The sequence below is a fragment of the Balaenoptera borealis genome (genome assembly GCF_965194805.1).
Source record: "Balaenoptera borealis genome assembly, chromosome: 8".
NCBI classification, from domain to species: Eukaryota; Metazoa; Chordata; class Mammalia; order Artiodactyla; family Balaenopteridae; genus Balaenoptera; species Balaenoptera borealis.
This window is the reverse complement of record NC_138865.1, coordinates 40,627,878-40,644,429: the sequence shown is the minus strand read 5'-3', so window position 1 is coordinate 40,644,429 and position 16,552 is coordinate 40,627,878. Positions and strand designations below refer to the sequence as shown.

General features: G+C 45.4%; 2 protein-coding genes across 11 annotated transcripts in view; one reads left to right on the top strand and one right to left on the bottom strand.

Annotated features, from left to right (window-relative positions):
• Window positions 1–4,686, bottom strand: part of FRMD3 (FERM domain containing 3) — a 380,805-nt gene extending 376,119 nt beyond the window's left edge. Inside the window, exons 1-2 of the mRNA XM_082401188.1 lie at window positions 4,555–4,686; window positions 3,114–3,245 (exon numbers count right to left, since the gene is read on the bottom strand). Coding sequence (XP_082257314.1) covers window positions 3,114–3,221 — 108 coding nt within the window. The 5' untranslated portion in view covers window positions 3,222–3,245; window positions 4,555–4,686. The remainder of the gene's footprint in view (window positions 1–3,113; window positions 3,246–4,554) is intronic.
• Window positions 4,687–5,664: 978 nt separating this feature from the next.
• Window positions 5,665–16,552, top strand: part of IDNK (IDNK gluconokinase) — a 76,845-nt gene continuing 65,957 nt past the window's right edge. Inside the window, exons 1-3 of one of the 10 annotated variants that reach the window (XM_082401285.1) lie at window positions 5,665–5,808; window positions 10,122–10,152; window positions 10,571–10,657. In XM_082401285.1, the coding sequence (XP_082257411.1) occupies window positions 5,759–5,808; window positions 10,122–10,152; window positions 10,571–10,657 (168 nt within the window). In that variant the 5' untranslated portion in view covers window positions 5,665–5,758. Of the gene's footprint in view, window positions 5,813–6,146; window positions 6,669–6,696; window positions 9,569–10,121; window positions 10,153–10,570; window positions 10,658–16,552 lie in introns of those variants that run through there. The other 9 variants (XM_082401284.1, XM_082401286.1, XM_082401290.1 and 6 more) reach the window with 9 other exon arrangements.

The following is a 16,552-nucleotide window of genomic DNA, read 5'->3' as shown; positions in this document are numbered from 1 at the left end:
ACATATGTATATGTATGACTGATTCACTTTGTTATAGAGCAGAAACTAACACCCCATTGTAAAGCAATTATACTCCAATAAAGATGTTTTAAAAAAAAAAAAGAAAGAAAAACAAATACCATATGTTAACACATATATATAGAATCTAAAAAAAAAAAAAATGGTTATGAAGAACCTAGGGGCAGGACAGGAATAAAAACACAGATGCAGAGAATAGACTTGAGGACCCAGGGAGGGGGAAGGGTAAGCTGGGACGAAGTGAGAGAGTGGCATGGACTAATATATACTACCAAATGTAAAATAGCTAGTGGGAAGCCGCATAGCACAGGGAGATCAGCTCAGTGCTTTGCGACCACCTAGAGGGGTGGCATAGGGAGGGAGGGAGGGAGACGCAAGACGGAGGAGATATGGGGATATATGTATATGTATAGCTGATTCACTTTGTTATAAAGCAGAAACTAACACACCATTGTAAAGCAATTATACTCCAATAAAGATGTTTAAAAAAAAAAAAAAAAAAAGAAACACTAGCAGCCATTTAAGAAGTAAACCAAGCTGGAGGAGATGAAAGTCAAGGTCAATTTAGATTCTTAGCATATCAGACATTACTCATTCCTGCTTCGCCAGCTCACTTTCCTGAGTCCCTCACTGCTGCTGGGACTTGCAAATTAGGTAGGAAAGATCCCAACTGTGTGTGTGCATGATATATCATACATATAGAAGTATATAAAATGCATATGTACGGTTTAAGGTAAAATAATACAATAAACACTTGTGCATCTGTATTAGTCAGGGTTCTCCAGAAAAACAGAACCAATAGGAAACATAGAGATATATAGAAGATTTATTATGAGGAGTTGGCTCATGCAATTATGGAGTCTGTGGTCTGCTACCACGATCTACTTTCTGCAAGCTGGAGGCCCAGGAAAGCCAGTGGCATAGTTCTAGTCCAAGCCCAAAGACCTGAGAACCAAGAGCCCAATGTCCAAGGGTAAAAGAAGACAGATGTCCCAGCTCAACAGAGACAGCAAATTCACCCTTCCTCTGTCATTTTGTTATATTCAGGCCCTCAGTGTTATTGGATGATGCCCACCCGCATTTGTGAGGGCCATCTGTTTTACTCAGTCTATCAATTAAAATGCTAACCTCTTCTAGAAACACCCCCACAGAAACACCCATAATGTTTTACAAGCTACCTGGGCACCTCTTAGCCTAGTCAAGTTGACACATAAAATTAACCATCACACTGTCCAATATATAGGTTGAAAATAGAATATTGCCAGTTTACCAGAAGACGTTTTGTGCCTCTTCTGACACACATCATCTTGAATTTTTGGTTAATCATTCTCTTGCTTTTCTGCATAGTTTTATTATACATGTATACATCCTTAGACTATAAACATATTGCTTAATTTTCTTGTTTTTAAACAAGAAATGGGAATTACATAGATTTAATTCTTCTAATCAGCATTATGGTTTTGATATGCCTTTGTATCAATAGCTGTAATTCATTCATACTATTGGCTATACAGTGTTTTGTCGTTTGAATATGCAATGATTTAAGCCATCTCATCACTGATGGATATTCAGGTTGGTTCCAGTTTGGAGCTATTATGAACACAACTTCTTGTACATTTGTGTACATATATCCTGTAGTGTTAACCTAGGAATAAAATTGCAGAACTGTAGGGTATATGCCTATTCAGTTTTATTCTATCATGCCAAACTGTCTTTCAAGAAAGGTGACACCAATTTACATTTCTCCCAGCGGAGGATGAGTATTCTTAATTCCTAATATCCCATATATACATCTTCAGAGTATAAGTTTTGTATTTCTTTTATTAATTTTTTCCTAATTATTTTGTTCTTTTCCATGCTGCTGTAAATGGGATTTTTCTTAATTTCCCTTTCAGATTGTTCATTGCTGGTGTATAGAAATACAATTGCTTTTTGTATGTTGATCGTGTAGCCTGAAACCTTTCTGGACTCATTTATCAGCTCTAATAGGGTCATCGTAGATGTCTCAGAATTTTCTGTATACAACATCATATAATCTGGAAGTATAGTTTTACTTATTCCTTTCTAATCTGGATGCCTTTATTTCTTTTTCTTGTCTAATTGCCCTGGCTAGAATCTCCAGTAGAATGCTGAATGGAAGTGATGAGAACAGACATGCTTGCTTGTTCCTGATCATAGGGGAAACATTCAGTCTTTCACCGTTAAGTAGAACATTTGCCATGGGGTCCACAGATGCTCTTTATCAGGTTGAGGATTTTGTATTCCTAGTTTGTTGAGTATTTTATCATGAAGAGATGTTGAATTTTGTCAAATGCTTTTTCTGCATCTATTGAGGTAGCAAAAATCATTTTACCGTTGTGCAAACTTTGTTCTGGGCCCTTTGAGTGACCCTTTTTAGTTATGAAGATGTGAAGCAAGTTCACAACCATTACTTCCAGGAGAATGTATAATAGGCTACTTTGGGGCTTGATTAAGACATGGGGGCTTCCCTGGTGGCGCAGTGGTTGAGAATCTGCCTGCCCATGCAGGGGACACGGGTTCAAGCCCTGGTCTGGGAAGATCCCACATGCCGCAGAGCAACTAGGCCCGAGAGCCACAACTACTGAGCCTGCGCGTCTGGAGCCTGTGCCCCGCAACAAGAGAGTCCGCAACAGTGAAAGGCCCGCGCACCACAATGAAGAGTGGCCCCCACTTGCCACAACTAGAGAAAGCCCTCGCATAGAAACGAAGACCCAACACAGCCAAAAAAATTAAATAAATAAATAAATAAATATTAAAAAAAAAAAAAGACATGGGATTTGGTCTGTGGAGCTCTTCCATGCATCTATTTGAATTCTCAAAATTAAACCAAGATCAAGGACCCATCTGTAAGGGAAGAGGTGCTGATGTAACCTCTTCTTAATGAGACTTGTCAGATGTGAGACCACTGTTACAGGAATATCTGCCCTGCCCAGCCATCCTGGTAGATGCTTTGCTTCCTAGGGAAGTGCTTGTATGCATTAAGGTGCTCCCCCCTGCACCCCACCTAACCCCTGTAGAAGGAGCAGCTGCATACAGGAGCCTATCTACAGCGACTATTACCAGATAAGACTTACAGTGCAGGATGTCCTCGGTCTGGGAGTGATCTGGACTTGGGTCACTATAGTAACACAAGCAGAAAGCAGTGCCTTGCTGAGGGTCTCTTCAGGCTTCCAGGGTACCATGTGCCTCAGTTAGTACAGCAGCTCCTGCAGTAGATAGACAGGACCTAACATCAGATTGCCCAACAGCTGAGAAGCCCTGAGACAACCAGGACCAGCAGGTGGCACTCTCAGTAGTCAAAAAATGTGAAATTCAGCTCTTAGGGTCATTTCTGAGTTCTGCTGTCCTGGAAGCAAGCACAGGAGGATTCGTTCACTGACTCTTGAGAAAAAAAGTGCTGGATAGCTTTCCTTTGACCCATCAGATACACCCTCCAACCTTCTCTTCCCTCCTCTGTGTCCGGGAGATTGGCATGCACTGGCGGACTCAATAGACTCTCTAGCTCTCTGTCTTCCAGCTGGGACTGGCCAGTGGGGTTTGGTCACTAGCAGGAGATCAAAGGGCAAGAGAAGGGGAGGGGGGACTTCCCTGGTGGCGCAGTGGTTGAGAATATGCCTGCCAATGCAGGGGACACGGGTTCGAGCCCTGGTCTGGGAAGATCCCACATGCCGCGGAGCAACTAGGCCCGTGAGCCACAACTACTGAGCCTGCGCGTCTGGAGCCTGTGCTCTGCAACGAGAGGCCGCGATAGTGAGAGGCCCGCGCACCGCGATGAGGAGTGGCCCCCACTTGCCGCAACTAGAGAAAGCCCTCGCACAGAAACAAAGACCCAACACAGCCAAAAATTAATTAATTAATTAATTAATTTTAAAAAAAAAAGGAAATCAGGCTTAAAAAAAAATGTATCAGTGTTAATTTAAAAAAATAATAATAATAAATTAAATTAATTTATAAAAAAAAAAGAGAAGGGAAGGGGAGGTCATTTATTCTCCTGATTCCCTCCCTGTTCGGTCAATAAGGGGTGTCTATCTCTCTTCCTAAGGCCACATTTCCTATCAGACATCTCTACCCAAACAGCGCTCACACGCTCTCTCTCTCCCCCCTCAACCTAGCCCAATGAAGGCTCCCTTCCACTGCCCCTCACACCTCCCCTCACTTACTAAGACTAGGACCTTGTGTTGCTTTAACTGACCCCACCTGCATCTCTGTAACTAGCCCCTTTACTGAACCCTTTTCAAATAACCCAACTTGAGTGTGTTGTTTCTTGCCACCACTATGACTAGTACAGAAAATATGAGGTCCTTGGACATATCTTGGGAGGGACATCTGGGGAGAAGAAACAGAATTTCTGCTAACCATTCTGCGTTTGAATTTTGAAAGAAATGTGAACTCTATTTTTTTTTTTTTTTTTTTTTTTTTTTACCCAAACTGGTAAAGCAGAGCACAGGTTACAGCAATGCTTATACATCTATCCCCCTACCTGCCTGGAAGCACCTGGAGGGCAACAGTATTCACCTTTGGAGTCCTGCGGATGGTAGATGTTCAAAAAATGTTCATCAAGCACAACTGAACTGTAAGACCTTAGGCATCACCTCTCTCTCCGGGTCTGTTTCTTCATCTGTACAACCTCTATCCAGGAACACTGAAATTTCACCCACTTGAGCTACATAAGAAAAAAAGTCGGTGCAGGGGTAATTGAAATATTCTTTAGATAAATGCTTTTATGTCAGCTTTATTGTTTTCAAGAACACAGAGTAATATGATCTTGGATAACGAAGGAGGTTGGGCAGAATGTCATTGGAGGTACTTTTAATCAAGTATTTTAAATGGCACATAATTAACATTGTTTTAAAGCAAAACGACCCTTCAAAGGGCGCTTCTTCCCCTTAAGTAGTTTACCTGAGAACAGGAACCAGATTAAATAGCAGAGCCATGACATGTGCCACTATGGGCCAGTCTATATTTGACACCAAAAGAAATCTGCCTTGTATTGTATTATTGTGACAAAATGCCAGGTTACAAAACACCGTGTACAGCATGACCCCAACTTCATAAAATATTCATACCCATTTATCTATGCGGGACGGGGTATCATTTTGGGAACGGACGCTTGTTGCCTGCCAGTGCGGGAAAGTGTGAATTCATTTTCTGCTTTTTCTTTTTACAACATTTAAAAAACAAATAAATGCTCTCTCCATTGGTGAAGGAGGAGCCAGAGGGTCCGGCCTGCAAGGGTGAGGCTCCCCTGCAGCGGAGAGGGGCTACGAGAGGAGGACCGCAGGCGCAGGGACTCGGGGCCGGCTCCCTCCTGCCTGCGGGAGGCTCCACTTACCGCACGAGGGAAACGGGCGCGGAGGGCGCAGCGAGAACTGGGTGGAAGTGGGGGGAAGGGGAAGCGGTGGGCCGCGGGGTGCGCGGGTCTCGCCGGGCGCTGCGGGGGGCGGGGCGGCTGGGGGCGGAGCGCATGGGGGCGGAGTCTCGCGTGGGACGGGTCTGGTCGGGGAAGGGGCGCGAGGGGAAGGGGAAGGCGTCGGCGTGGGTGGCGGGCGGCTGGGGACGGGATGAGGGGTGGGGCACTGTTGGGGCGGGGTCTTGGTGGGGGCTTTGGGGTGGGGTCCGCCTGGGCCGGGCTGGGTCGCGGGTGGCTCCGCCCCCCGTGGCTGGGAAGGCGGAGCAGACCGGCCCCAGAAGGCTACGGGAAGGAGCGGGACTCCGGGCGATGGCGGCGTCCGGCGCGCTGCTGGTGATGGGCGTGAGCGGCTCGGGGAAGTAGGTCCGGGAGGGCCGGGACGCGGGGGGCGCAGTGGAGGGGCGGCGCGGGGCGGCGGAGGCCAGACCCGCCGGCGTTCCGGGCCCGCGGCGACGGGAGGGTCCTTTCCCTTTGCTGATGAGGGAACTGAGGCCCAGGGCACCTGCTCCCTCTCCCCGCTTGCCAACCTGCTCGCCCCCGGGGCGCCCGGCCCGGGGCCACATCCCAGACTCGGGCTCTCCGTCTGTAAATTTAGGCAGAGGCTTTAACGAAAGCGCCTTGTGAAGAGGCGCCTGCAGGGGCGCGAATAGAGTAAGGACTTCCCCGCGCCACCTGGAGCGGCCCGGGCCGTCACAGGTGCCCGTGTTTGGGGGCCTCGTGTGGGCACAGCGTGCAAGGGAGCAAGGCCCACAGAGCAGGGGCAAGCCTCGTCCCGGGCTCCTACAGACTTTTGTCAAGCTGGACAGCGCGCCAGCTCCCCCCTGCCGGGCCCTGGACTTTTCTGATTAGATTTTGGAAAGTGAATTTAACCTTCCTATTTACTGTGTTCCGCCTTCAACTGGAAGGATTCGGTGTTAAAATGAAGAGCGGCCCCTGAAGGTTTGTGAGCAGGGAGGAGCACTGAATACCACAAAACCTCTGCCCAGCCCAGTCTGGCCAGCTTGGGGGCTGAGGAAGCCTTTGGCTTCCTGTTTAGACCAAAGTCTGACAATGCCCTTTATTATCAGAAAAGGCAGCTACGGCAGCATTCCACCAGAGGCAGCAAAAGACAACTAAAATATCACAACCTCCAAAGGCTTATCCAGACCCTTCTAGGATGATCTGAATCAGGAACTGCCCGTGCGGTCCAGTGTATTTTAAAGACTCTTTCTTTCTCCAGGTAGGTAGGTTTAGCTTCCAAAAATTATTGTGGCATTTTTAGCCTCAAAGACAGGGAATCTTGAACTGAAATTTAAAATAAAACACAGAGCCAGAAAGTCCCTCACTGTGTATGACTGAAGAACTCAGAGAATGAAAAACTGCCGCTCTGGTGTGATGTAGTAAAAGTCAAGAGCCCTAGGTCTTGGTTCTACTGCTGTCTGGTTGTGAGCTTGGGCAGTTCATGTGCTGCCCCCCGACCCAAGTCTTGGGTCAGATGAGGGGAGACTGTACCATATGTCATATGGTTATGATATTCATGCATTCAGTAAATGTTTATCGAGCTCAATCCTTCCTCAATGTCACTGACATGTAGTGAGCAGGACAGATAAATCCCTGCCCTCAAAGAGTTTACATCCTAGTAAGGGAGGGAGACAGTAAGGGAATAAATACATGTGCAGTGCACCAGGCAGCGGTAGGTGCTATAGGGGAAAATAAAGGAAGGTAAATGGAACAAAGAGCCAGGCAGGATAGTGAGGGAGGGCTCCTCTGAGGAAGTGGTGTTGGAGAAAGACCTACAAGAAGAGAGGAAATAAGTCCGTGGATAGCCAGGAAAGGGCATATGGGCAGAGGGAATGGCAAGTGCAAAGGCCCTGAGGCTTGGCTTTCTTGTGGACTATCAGGGAGGCCATTGTGGCTGAGTGATTGGGAGATGAAGTCAGAAAAACAATGCAGGTGAAGAGAAGTGGTCTTATGCTGGAATATTTTGAAAGTAGAGCCAAAAAGATGTGTTGATGGACTGGATGTGGGATATGAAGGAGAGAAAAGTCATGGATGATTTCAAGATTTTGGGCCTGGGTAACTGGAAGAAAAGAGTTTCTATTGACTGATGGGGAAGCAATAGGCAGAGCAGGTTTGGAAGAAAATTTCAGGAGCTCAGTGTGGGATGTGGTGAGTTGGACATGCCTATTGGTCATCCAGGTGGATCTGTCAAGTGGGCAATCAGATATCCAAGTCGAGTTCAGGAGAGAGGGACTTTAGGTGTAAATGTAGGACTCATCGGTGTGTGGATATGTTTAAAGACATAGATGTTCAGAACACCAAGGGAGTGAGTGTGGATAAGCTGGCCAAGGACTGAGCCCTGGGCCCTCTAATGGTTAGGTCAATGTCAACTGTTGTCGATGGACTGAGTGATAAAATGCTTGAGAATTGATTACATTGATCATTGGATGTAGCAACATTGAGTTCTTTGGTGACTTTTATGAGCCCCTCTTAGGGCCCTGCAGGATTTTTAAATATACTCCATAACATTTGGAGCGGTGGGGTAATACCTTAAGAGAACAATAGTCTCAAACCAGAAAGATCCCATTTAAAACACTGTTAAAGTAATGTCAAGTAATAAGTTTATTATGTTTATTGCCTTCCCTCCCTTACATGAATGTAAGGGATCTTTTTCTTTTTTGTTTATTGACATATGTGTCTAGAACAATGCCTGGCACATAGTAGGTGCTTAATAAATATGTATTGACTTGATGAATGAATGAATGGAGCCATTTGAGTGGGTGGCGGTGTTAGCTTTCTTTATATTTTAACAATCTTAGTGAAGCCACCCTCAGCTTCTTTCCGTGTTTCCTTCTTTTTCCTGCTGTCGCAACAAGCTCAGGCCTTTTGAATACCTTTCTCATTATTCTGTGCCCCAGCCTACTGCCTACTGTCTTTTTAAGTCTCCTTGATCCTGATTTAGACCAACCCACTGGAAGACATTTGGGCCCCAAACTGGTTTGTAATGTTCGGCCCTGACCAGTCTCCTGTGAGCCGAGCACTTTGCCGTATTTCTGCTGGGGGTCCCTGGTTCATATTCAAACAGTCCAGCTGTCCTCTGGTTAGGAAGTTTGGTTAGAGTGGTTTTTCCTTTTCTTTCTATCTCCTTCCTGCCCGTCTACACCCCAATCTAGTTAGCTTTTCTTTTTAAATTATGACTGGTGGCTGACATGTTCATTCCTGGCTCATCTAACTTGGTCTTAAGTGTGATTTCCGTCGTACACAGAGCTGATTTCACCAGCCCTGGAGTTTGGCTGGGACGGTTTAGTCACCAGTAGGCTACTACATGTCACCCTATGCAGCCTCCAAAGGAGTGAACATAATGGGAGAGGTTCCAGTTCTCTCAATCCTTTGGTTACCTTCGGAAGCAGGTCTCAGTTTGGTACAAGTGTGTCTTTTTAAAACTTCCCTGATACCTTCTTAACAAAAGAGAGACGACCCTTGGTAAGCAATAGTATCCAGCTAGAATTTCATCACAATGCTTTGTTTTCACTGTATACATCTTTTTGGTTGCCTCCTGTTTAAGGCAAATGAGGGTGGCTTCCTGTATAAGGGAAGGAAAGAGTTTCCTTGTTTAACACATTCGTTTAATTTTAAAGAGTGAAGCAATTAAACAAAAATAACAAGTAGATAATTGTAAAAGTGCATGTAAAACTTAGGCAAGAGGGCATGATGAAATGGTAGGAGGATACAGTAAAAAATTCTGAAGTTCATACTTCAGTGATTGGCATTTTGGGTAACACTTCAGAAACTGATAGCATGAAGGGGCTTCGTTTCTAATTAATCGCCTGACGGCCTCCACCCCTACCCCACGGCGCTAGCCTGTAAGCCTCAAGATGGCCAGTCTCAGTGGGCTGAGCATTATGTCCTAGGAGCTAGTAGGTGCTCAGTAGATATTGGCTGAGTGAAATGAGTAGGTGAATGGATAAATGTAGCTCAGTTCCCTTGTTTTACAGGTGAGAAAACTGAGATTTAGAGGACAAGGTGACTTACACAGGAGGACACAGTCATTTAGTGGCAGAATGGAGACCGTAGCCAGACCTCAGTTTCTAGGACCCAAGCCCTCTTCACTGACCGTGCAGCCTGTTAGGGTCTGAACAGGTAGATCATTCTTAGATGCATTGCACAGAGAGCATTCAACTCCCAGACTTAATAATGAGTGCTGGTAATTCTCCATGTCCATTATTTGAAGTGTGTCCCTTTTAAGCCCCAATATTTTAATGCTTTTATGAGCTCCTTGAACCTTGTGTGGGTGCTTGGAGGTTAAATTCCGTGTCAGACCTCTCCCTCCAATATCCTCAGTAGAATTTATCACTTTAATAATTCAATATTTTTTCTCAAAAAAATAATTATCTACAAAACAGGGACCGAAAACTTAAGGAAAAAACTTCAGGAGTTTAATGAGATCTTATGTATTGCTTTTGGGAGAAAAATTAGTGATGACTGGATAATTATTTCATTTAAATTCCTGGAGAGAACTAAAGCCATGCTCTAGACTCCAGGGTCAGGAGCATCTGTCTCAGTTTCAGTATCGTAAGTTGTCGGTGATTAATACCGGTAGGGCAGCCCTCTGCTTCCCAGGGCTCCTCGGGTGGAAGAGGCACAGCGCAGGCTGGGAAAGGGCAGTCATGTAACATCTATGTCCTCTCCACAGATCCACCGTCGGCGCCCTGCTGGCATCCCAGGTAACCTGTTCTAATGCCTCCCAGTTGCTAGTCCCATCACGTTGTCTCTTTGCTTCTCTCCCTTTCCCCTCCCTGCCTTTTCTTCTGGCCTGAGTGGTTTGTAAACTCACCACAGACACCTCCATGCAGCTTGTGAAACCCACCGGAGCAATTTTGTTTTTCTCCTTGGTGATCATAAATAGTGATGAATGAAAACAAGAGCTGCAGCAGCCCAGGGAGTGGGATTCGTGACGCGACTTCAGAGCCCTCCCCACTCCTGCACCTGGGTGGGCGGGGGGGGGGGGTTCCTCGGGCTGCTGGTGGGGAAGAGGGCGGCAGGGTTGTTTCTGTACCTGCCCGTTAGTTTTAGTAACCCCACAGTGGCTGTCACGTGGGCCGCACTACCTGCCACATACCCTCTTTCACTTTGTTCTTAAAGCTAGGATGGAAATTCTACGATGCAGATGACTATCACCCAGAGGAAAATCGAATGAAGATGGGAAAAGGGATACCTCTGAATGACCAGGTAAGCTTTGCTGTCTGTTTTTACTTCCAACACAGATGTCCTGTGATGCAGGGTGACTCAGGTTAAGATTCCTGCGGTGCTTGTTGTAGTAGAGTTCCTGGGTCATGCGCTCATGTACAGTGCTCCAAAAGCCAGGTGCACAGCGGGTCCACCACATATGTTAGCTTTGGCCCTGAACTCCCGGCTAAACTCTAAACTGGCATCAACAGTGATGCCACCCTCTGCCCCAGCTCGGCAGGATCTGCCAGAACACTTTGTTGAGGGATTTTAATCTGCAGAATGTAATCCCTGAGAGGGCAGAGGCTCCCCTGTGCCTCATATGTAGGGAAGTTCATCTTTTCTTCCTAGGACTTATCAGTCTACCACCTCGCCAGGCCCTGGCGTCTTCGCAAACTCAGTTCCGGCCCTCTGGAGGTTTCCCACTGATCTCAAGGTCAAGACCAAACACCTAAACTCCTACACGTGCGTGGTCAGGCCAGACTGACCGTGTCCCACTCCAGTCTCTTTTGGTGCCACGCATCCCCTCCTTGTATCCACTGGAGCCACCCTTGCCTCTTTCAGTTGCTCTACCACCATGCTCCTCCCCGCAGGGCCTTTGTATCTGTTGTTCCCACTGTGAGGAATAATGCACTTCCCTGCCCTCTTCTCAGTTACCCGGCTTATGCTTCACATCTCAGCTCCTATGCCCCTTCTTCAGGGAAGCTCTCCCTGACTTCTAGGTAAAACCTCCTATAATAAACTCTCATGGCACTGTATCCCTTATCGTCCTTGTCCCAGTTGCAACATGGCATTTGATGGTGTGAGAATTTGATTACTATTTATCTCTACAAGTAGATTTTACCTCCAAAAGGGCAGGCACTATGGCCATTTCTATTAACCATTATACATCCGCAGAGCCTGACACACAGTACATGTCAGAAAATATTTGTGGCAAATTTGTGAGTGAATGAATGAATGAGTGTAAGAATGAATGACTAGCACCTCATTTCTTTTTTTTTTAAATTTTATTTATTTATTTATTTATGGCTGTGTTGGGTCTTCGTTTCTGTGCTAGGGCTTTCTCTAGTTGGGGCAAGCGGGGGCCACTGTTCATCACGGTGCGCGGGCCTCTCACTATCGCGGCCTCTTTTGTTGCGGAGCACAGGCTCCAGACGCGCAGGCTCAGTAATTGTGGCTTACGGGCCCAGTTGCTCCGCGGCATGTGGGATCTTCCCAGACCAGGGCTCGAACCCGTGTCCCCTGCATTAGCAGGCAGATTCTCAACCACTGCGCCACCAGGGAAGCCCCCGCACCTCATTTCTTTATACACTGTCATGAGGCCCTTTCCTAGAGGGTCTCTCTCAAACCAGAGTCACAAACTGGATTCATTGGCGTGATTAGCTGTAACCCAGGAGAGACTGAGGGCAGGGCGTAGGGCTGAGTCCACAGAGCAGCTGAGAGCAGGGGCTCTAGCTGGGCCCATGTGCCGAGGGTGTCCAAAGGGCGGGTATGGCATGGAACTGGCCAAAGAGCAACACTGGTGTTTACACTTTTATGACCTTGGCTCACCCCAGTTGGGCCCCACTTTCTTCTCTTTGTCCTGCCGTGAAGGACTGGAGTCATTAACCCATATTAGGTCTAATTCTAGAGCACTCTGAGGGTTTCTCTTGTCTCAGGGAGTGCACCTCGAGTCTGTGATAGTTCAAACGTTAAACCATCAAAATCAAGTTTACAGCATCTGACTTTAGAAGGCAGGAGGAGAGAAGCAAAAAAGGGATACAGAGTAATAATTTAAACATAATAATGATACTATACGAGAGATAATAAACATAATATAGACAACCTGGCCTCACCACTGAGCTTGTGTGACTTTTGGCAGATGGCTTAGTCTCTCTGTGCCTCATTTTCCTCCTGTGAAGTAGGGATGGTGACAGGACCTATTTCCTTGAGTTCTTGGGGGGATTAAATGAGATACTATGAAACATGTGCACAGAGAAGTGCCTGAAGCATTCAGTAAATATCACTTCTTATTGTTGTTGCTAATATCTTATCTATATATACATACATGTAACAGAAACCATTTCTGTGGAGTGTGTAAAATGTGACTGTGCTAGGGTTATTTTATTTTTCTCCTTGGCAAGTACAAATGAAACTTAAAATAAGGAACAAAGTAAAGCAACCCAAATGGACAGATTTTAAAATGGCATTTAAGCATCCTTCCTCTTGTTCACAAGTGAGGCTTGTTAAGTGGGCAGTATGGATGGGGGGCTGGGGAGGAGAATTCAGAAGAGGAATTTATTGTACAGAAGAAAAGGTTATCAGTTACTGGAAGAAACACAACAAGTTACTAAATATATTCAGAGGCAGCTGTACAAGTTAGCCTGACCTTAGAGAGAAGCAGAGAGAAAGAGGTAAGATGGCAGATGGCTTACATTTTTAATGAGAGCCCAGCGAGTCTAAGAGTGAAGGTGTGGGTCACAGCTGAGCTGGCACCAAGGACCTCCTGGTTGCTCTGGCAACCAGTCCCCCATCCCAAAGATACTGTACTGAACATCAGTTAGAGTGTTAGAGGCAGACATCGCGGTTGGCCTTGGGGAAGAGTCTCAGGAGGGTTTGGGGAGGGTATTGTGCTCAGAAGGCTAAGATATGAAGAGAAAGAACCTGAGTTGAATATACCAAGGGCTCCTTAAGTCTATTTCAATTAAATTAAATGTAAACTCCAGTTCCTGGGTTGCACTGCCACATTTCAAGTGTTCAACAGCCACATGTGGCTGGTGGCTGCCACAGATAGAGGACATTTGGTGGCACAGATAGAGGACATTTCCCTCAGGGCAGAAAGCTCTGTTGGACAGCGCTGGTATAGAAAGATACGCCACCTAGGCTGCAATACATTATTAGCGTGATGATGATGATAATAATAAAGAATTTCCAAGCTGCCAGTCAGTGAGTCTCCCATATGTGCCAGGTTCATGCTGTCCTGGCAGCGTATGGTGACACTTGAGCAGACTTCAACCTCAAAGTCTGTTTAAAAGAGGGTTTTTTGACAATTTTTCCCTGATTATAAATATAATACTTATCCTGTATAGAAAATTCGACTAGTGCCAAAAAATCCTTTCACAGAATTTTCATCACCCTTGGTTTCATCTTCCAAAAATACCTACTAATTGAATTTGAGTTTTTCCCCCTTATCTTTTTTGGGGTATATATTATTTTTACATGTATTCTTTCCTCTATGGGCTTAAGTTCACTTTTGCACCAGATAAAACCAGTCCCTCGCCCGTTGTCCTGCCCTCCTACTTCCCTTGCCCTCTCTCCACCTCCCCCAGCAATGCTGGGCACACTCATCTTCCATCTGTTCCTCTGAGCTCCTGCCCTGCCCTTTAACCATCATCCCCTTCCAGAAGACACTGTTTCTCTAGATAGGCCAAGTGCTTAAGCACTGGGCTGGGGGCTCAGGATACACTGCCCCCCCATCCCTGCATGTAAGGACTATCAGGAATGAAGGGACCTAGAACATCAGATCCAGCAAGCAGGGATGTTCATTTGGGTTACGTTGTTTCCTCCTCTCTTTCCCCTAAGACTTTGTGTGTTTGACTTGCCTAAGTTACCATATCGTCCGTAGTAACTATTTACACACAGAGGTCAGTGAATTTGCTTTAATATATCCTCTGTTTTGCCCCAGTTTCTGCATCTCTGAAAAGGAGATCTCAATCATTCCCTTTCTTCACAAACATGAATACAAAATTTGGAGCTCATGTGTCCAAGTCCTCCCTAAGACCCTAACAATAAAGTCCAGACTCCTTAGCAGGTCACTCAAGGTCTTGACTCTCTAGTCCTGACAGTTTCTCCTGACCTTCCTCACCTATCAACTCCCACACCTCCTGTTCACCAGTGCTGAGCTCCTGCCTCATCCATTTAGACAAGAGTCTTGGTAAACCATCTTTAATATGCCAAGCCTTGCCCTTCCCTCTGCTTGACAGGCCCTGCTTCCATTAAAATCCTCTTTACCCTTTAAGATTTAGTCTTCCTAGGGCCTGATCAACATTGCTCTCTCCCCTTATCTTATCATAGCCCTTCTTATATTTCTTGGAGCCCTCATTACTGTCCTGTGGGTAGTTTAATTGATAAATACCCATCCTCAGGCTGTGACCCCCTCAAGGACAGGGACTGCACCGTTCATATTTATATCCCCAGTGCTCAATATGGTGCTTTGCACATATTAAGTATTCATTGTTTGTGGAGTTACAGCCCACTGCATACTAAATTTATTTATTAAAGGTCTTTTCAAAATTCAAAGTTGGAAATGAACGCTGTTTATTGCAGCTCTTAAATCAGCCAAAAATTAATGTTTAAAATGGAGTCTACTCCTGTTCCTGTTTAAGTCCCAAAGCAGCTCAATGTATTATATATGATTCCCCCATTTTGCAGATGAACAAAGGGAGGCACAGAGAAGTTAAGTAACTTGAGCAAAGGCACAGAGTGAGGGGGATCTCTCTAACCTCTAAGACTCTACTTTTTCTACTGTGTTAAGGCCCTGATACTCCACACACACAAAAATAATCTACAAGAAGTGAATCCGGGTTGATTAAGTGGAGCAAGAGAGGGTGAAAGCAAGGGTGAGGGTGAGAACAGGAGAGAGGCACAGCCCTCGGTGAGCACATCCATTGTAGGGGCCTAGGCCTTGAAGGGTATTTGAGGCAGGTGACACCTGGCTTTACACAGCAGGTCTGAGAATTCTGGTTTCCACATGGGCGTCTAGGTAGCCTCTGGAGCTGCTTTGGAAAAACTCTCTGCTTGTGGCCCCATGTGATCCTCCAAGGAAGGATCCCAATTGTGTAATTATGACTCAATACTTGGAAACTTCTGTAAAATAAAGGTGAAAGTGCTTCTGTTTTATCTCCAACCTTCTCTCATTGTTTTTATGGCTGGTGGACCCAGACCTTACCGGTGCAGTGAATAAACTGGTCAGACATACATTCTGATTGGGCAAATGTCTGATAGCATCCATTTTTGTTTAAATAGTTTAATGTTTCCATGTACTAATATTAGTTTTCATGGTTGAGCTTCTGAGGAATTTTATTATGACTAAGTGATGCAACATGCTTAATTCTTGATGAAGGCACATATTGAGACACTATTAAAACAATAAAAAAGCATGGATTCAAAGTAAAGTTCCATTTTCCTATACATAGGATAGGAAGCTTATTACCCAAACATGTCTTCCGTTATTTTTAATTTGTTTCGTCTTTATTGTGAAATGTTTCAGGCATGCAGAAAATGTAATGAATAATAAAGTCAATACCCAACTTAACACCATAACATATTTGTTTCCTAATCCATAAAATAATACAGAGATTGATCTCTGTACAAAGAGAGATTTGTGCCGATGGACTGGAGGAAATGTGCAATCTAAGTAAAACAACAGAACACAAGTTTGCTCCTCTGCTAATGTGAAGAAAGAAGAGATATCTAAAGTACTAGAAATTAAACAAATTATCCCCTCTCCTTGGTTCGTCCAAACCCACTAGGAACATTTTACTCATGCAGAAGAACAACTCATTTTTTTGTTGTGTTTGCATCTGTAAATCAGTCCTAATGCATCATAATTGCTCCTTGAACTCTAAGTAGGTATGTGAATACTGAATATGTGAATTAGCATTCGGCTCGCTGAACCTTCCAACTACCTCTTCTAAACCAAACATTCTTGCTGAATGGGGGTTAGCAGCCCACGGCACTAGTCTCAGGATTTTGTTTCACCTAGAGACTTGTACAGTGACAAGGGATGTATTGTGGAAAAGGCTGTCTGCCTACCCAGATAGGACAAGGGTAGTCAGGCTCTGTCTTGCCAGCTCAATGCCTGATACCGTCAACACATTGAACACGCATTCATGTCTCATATGAGAACCCCACTAGTCA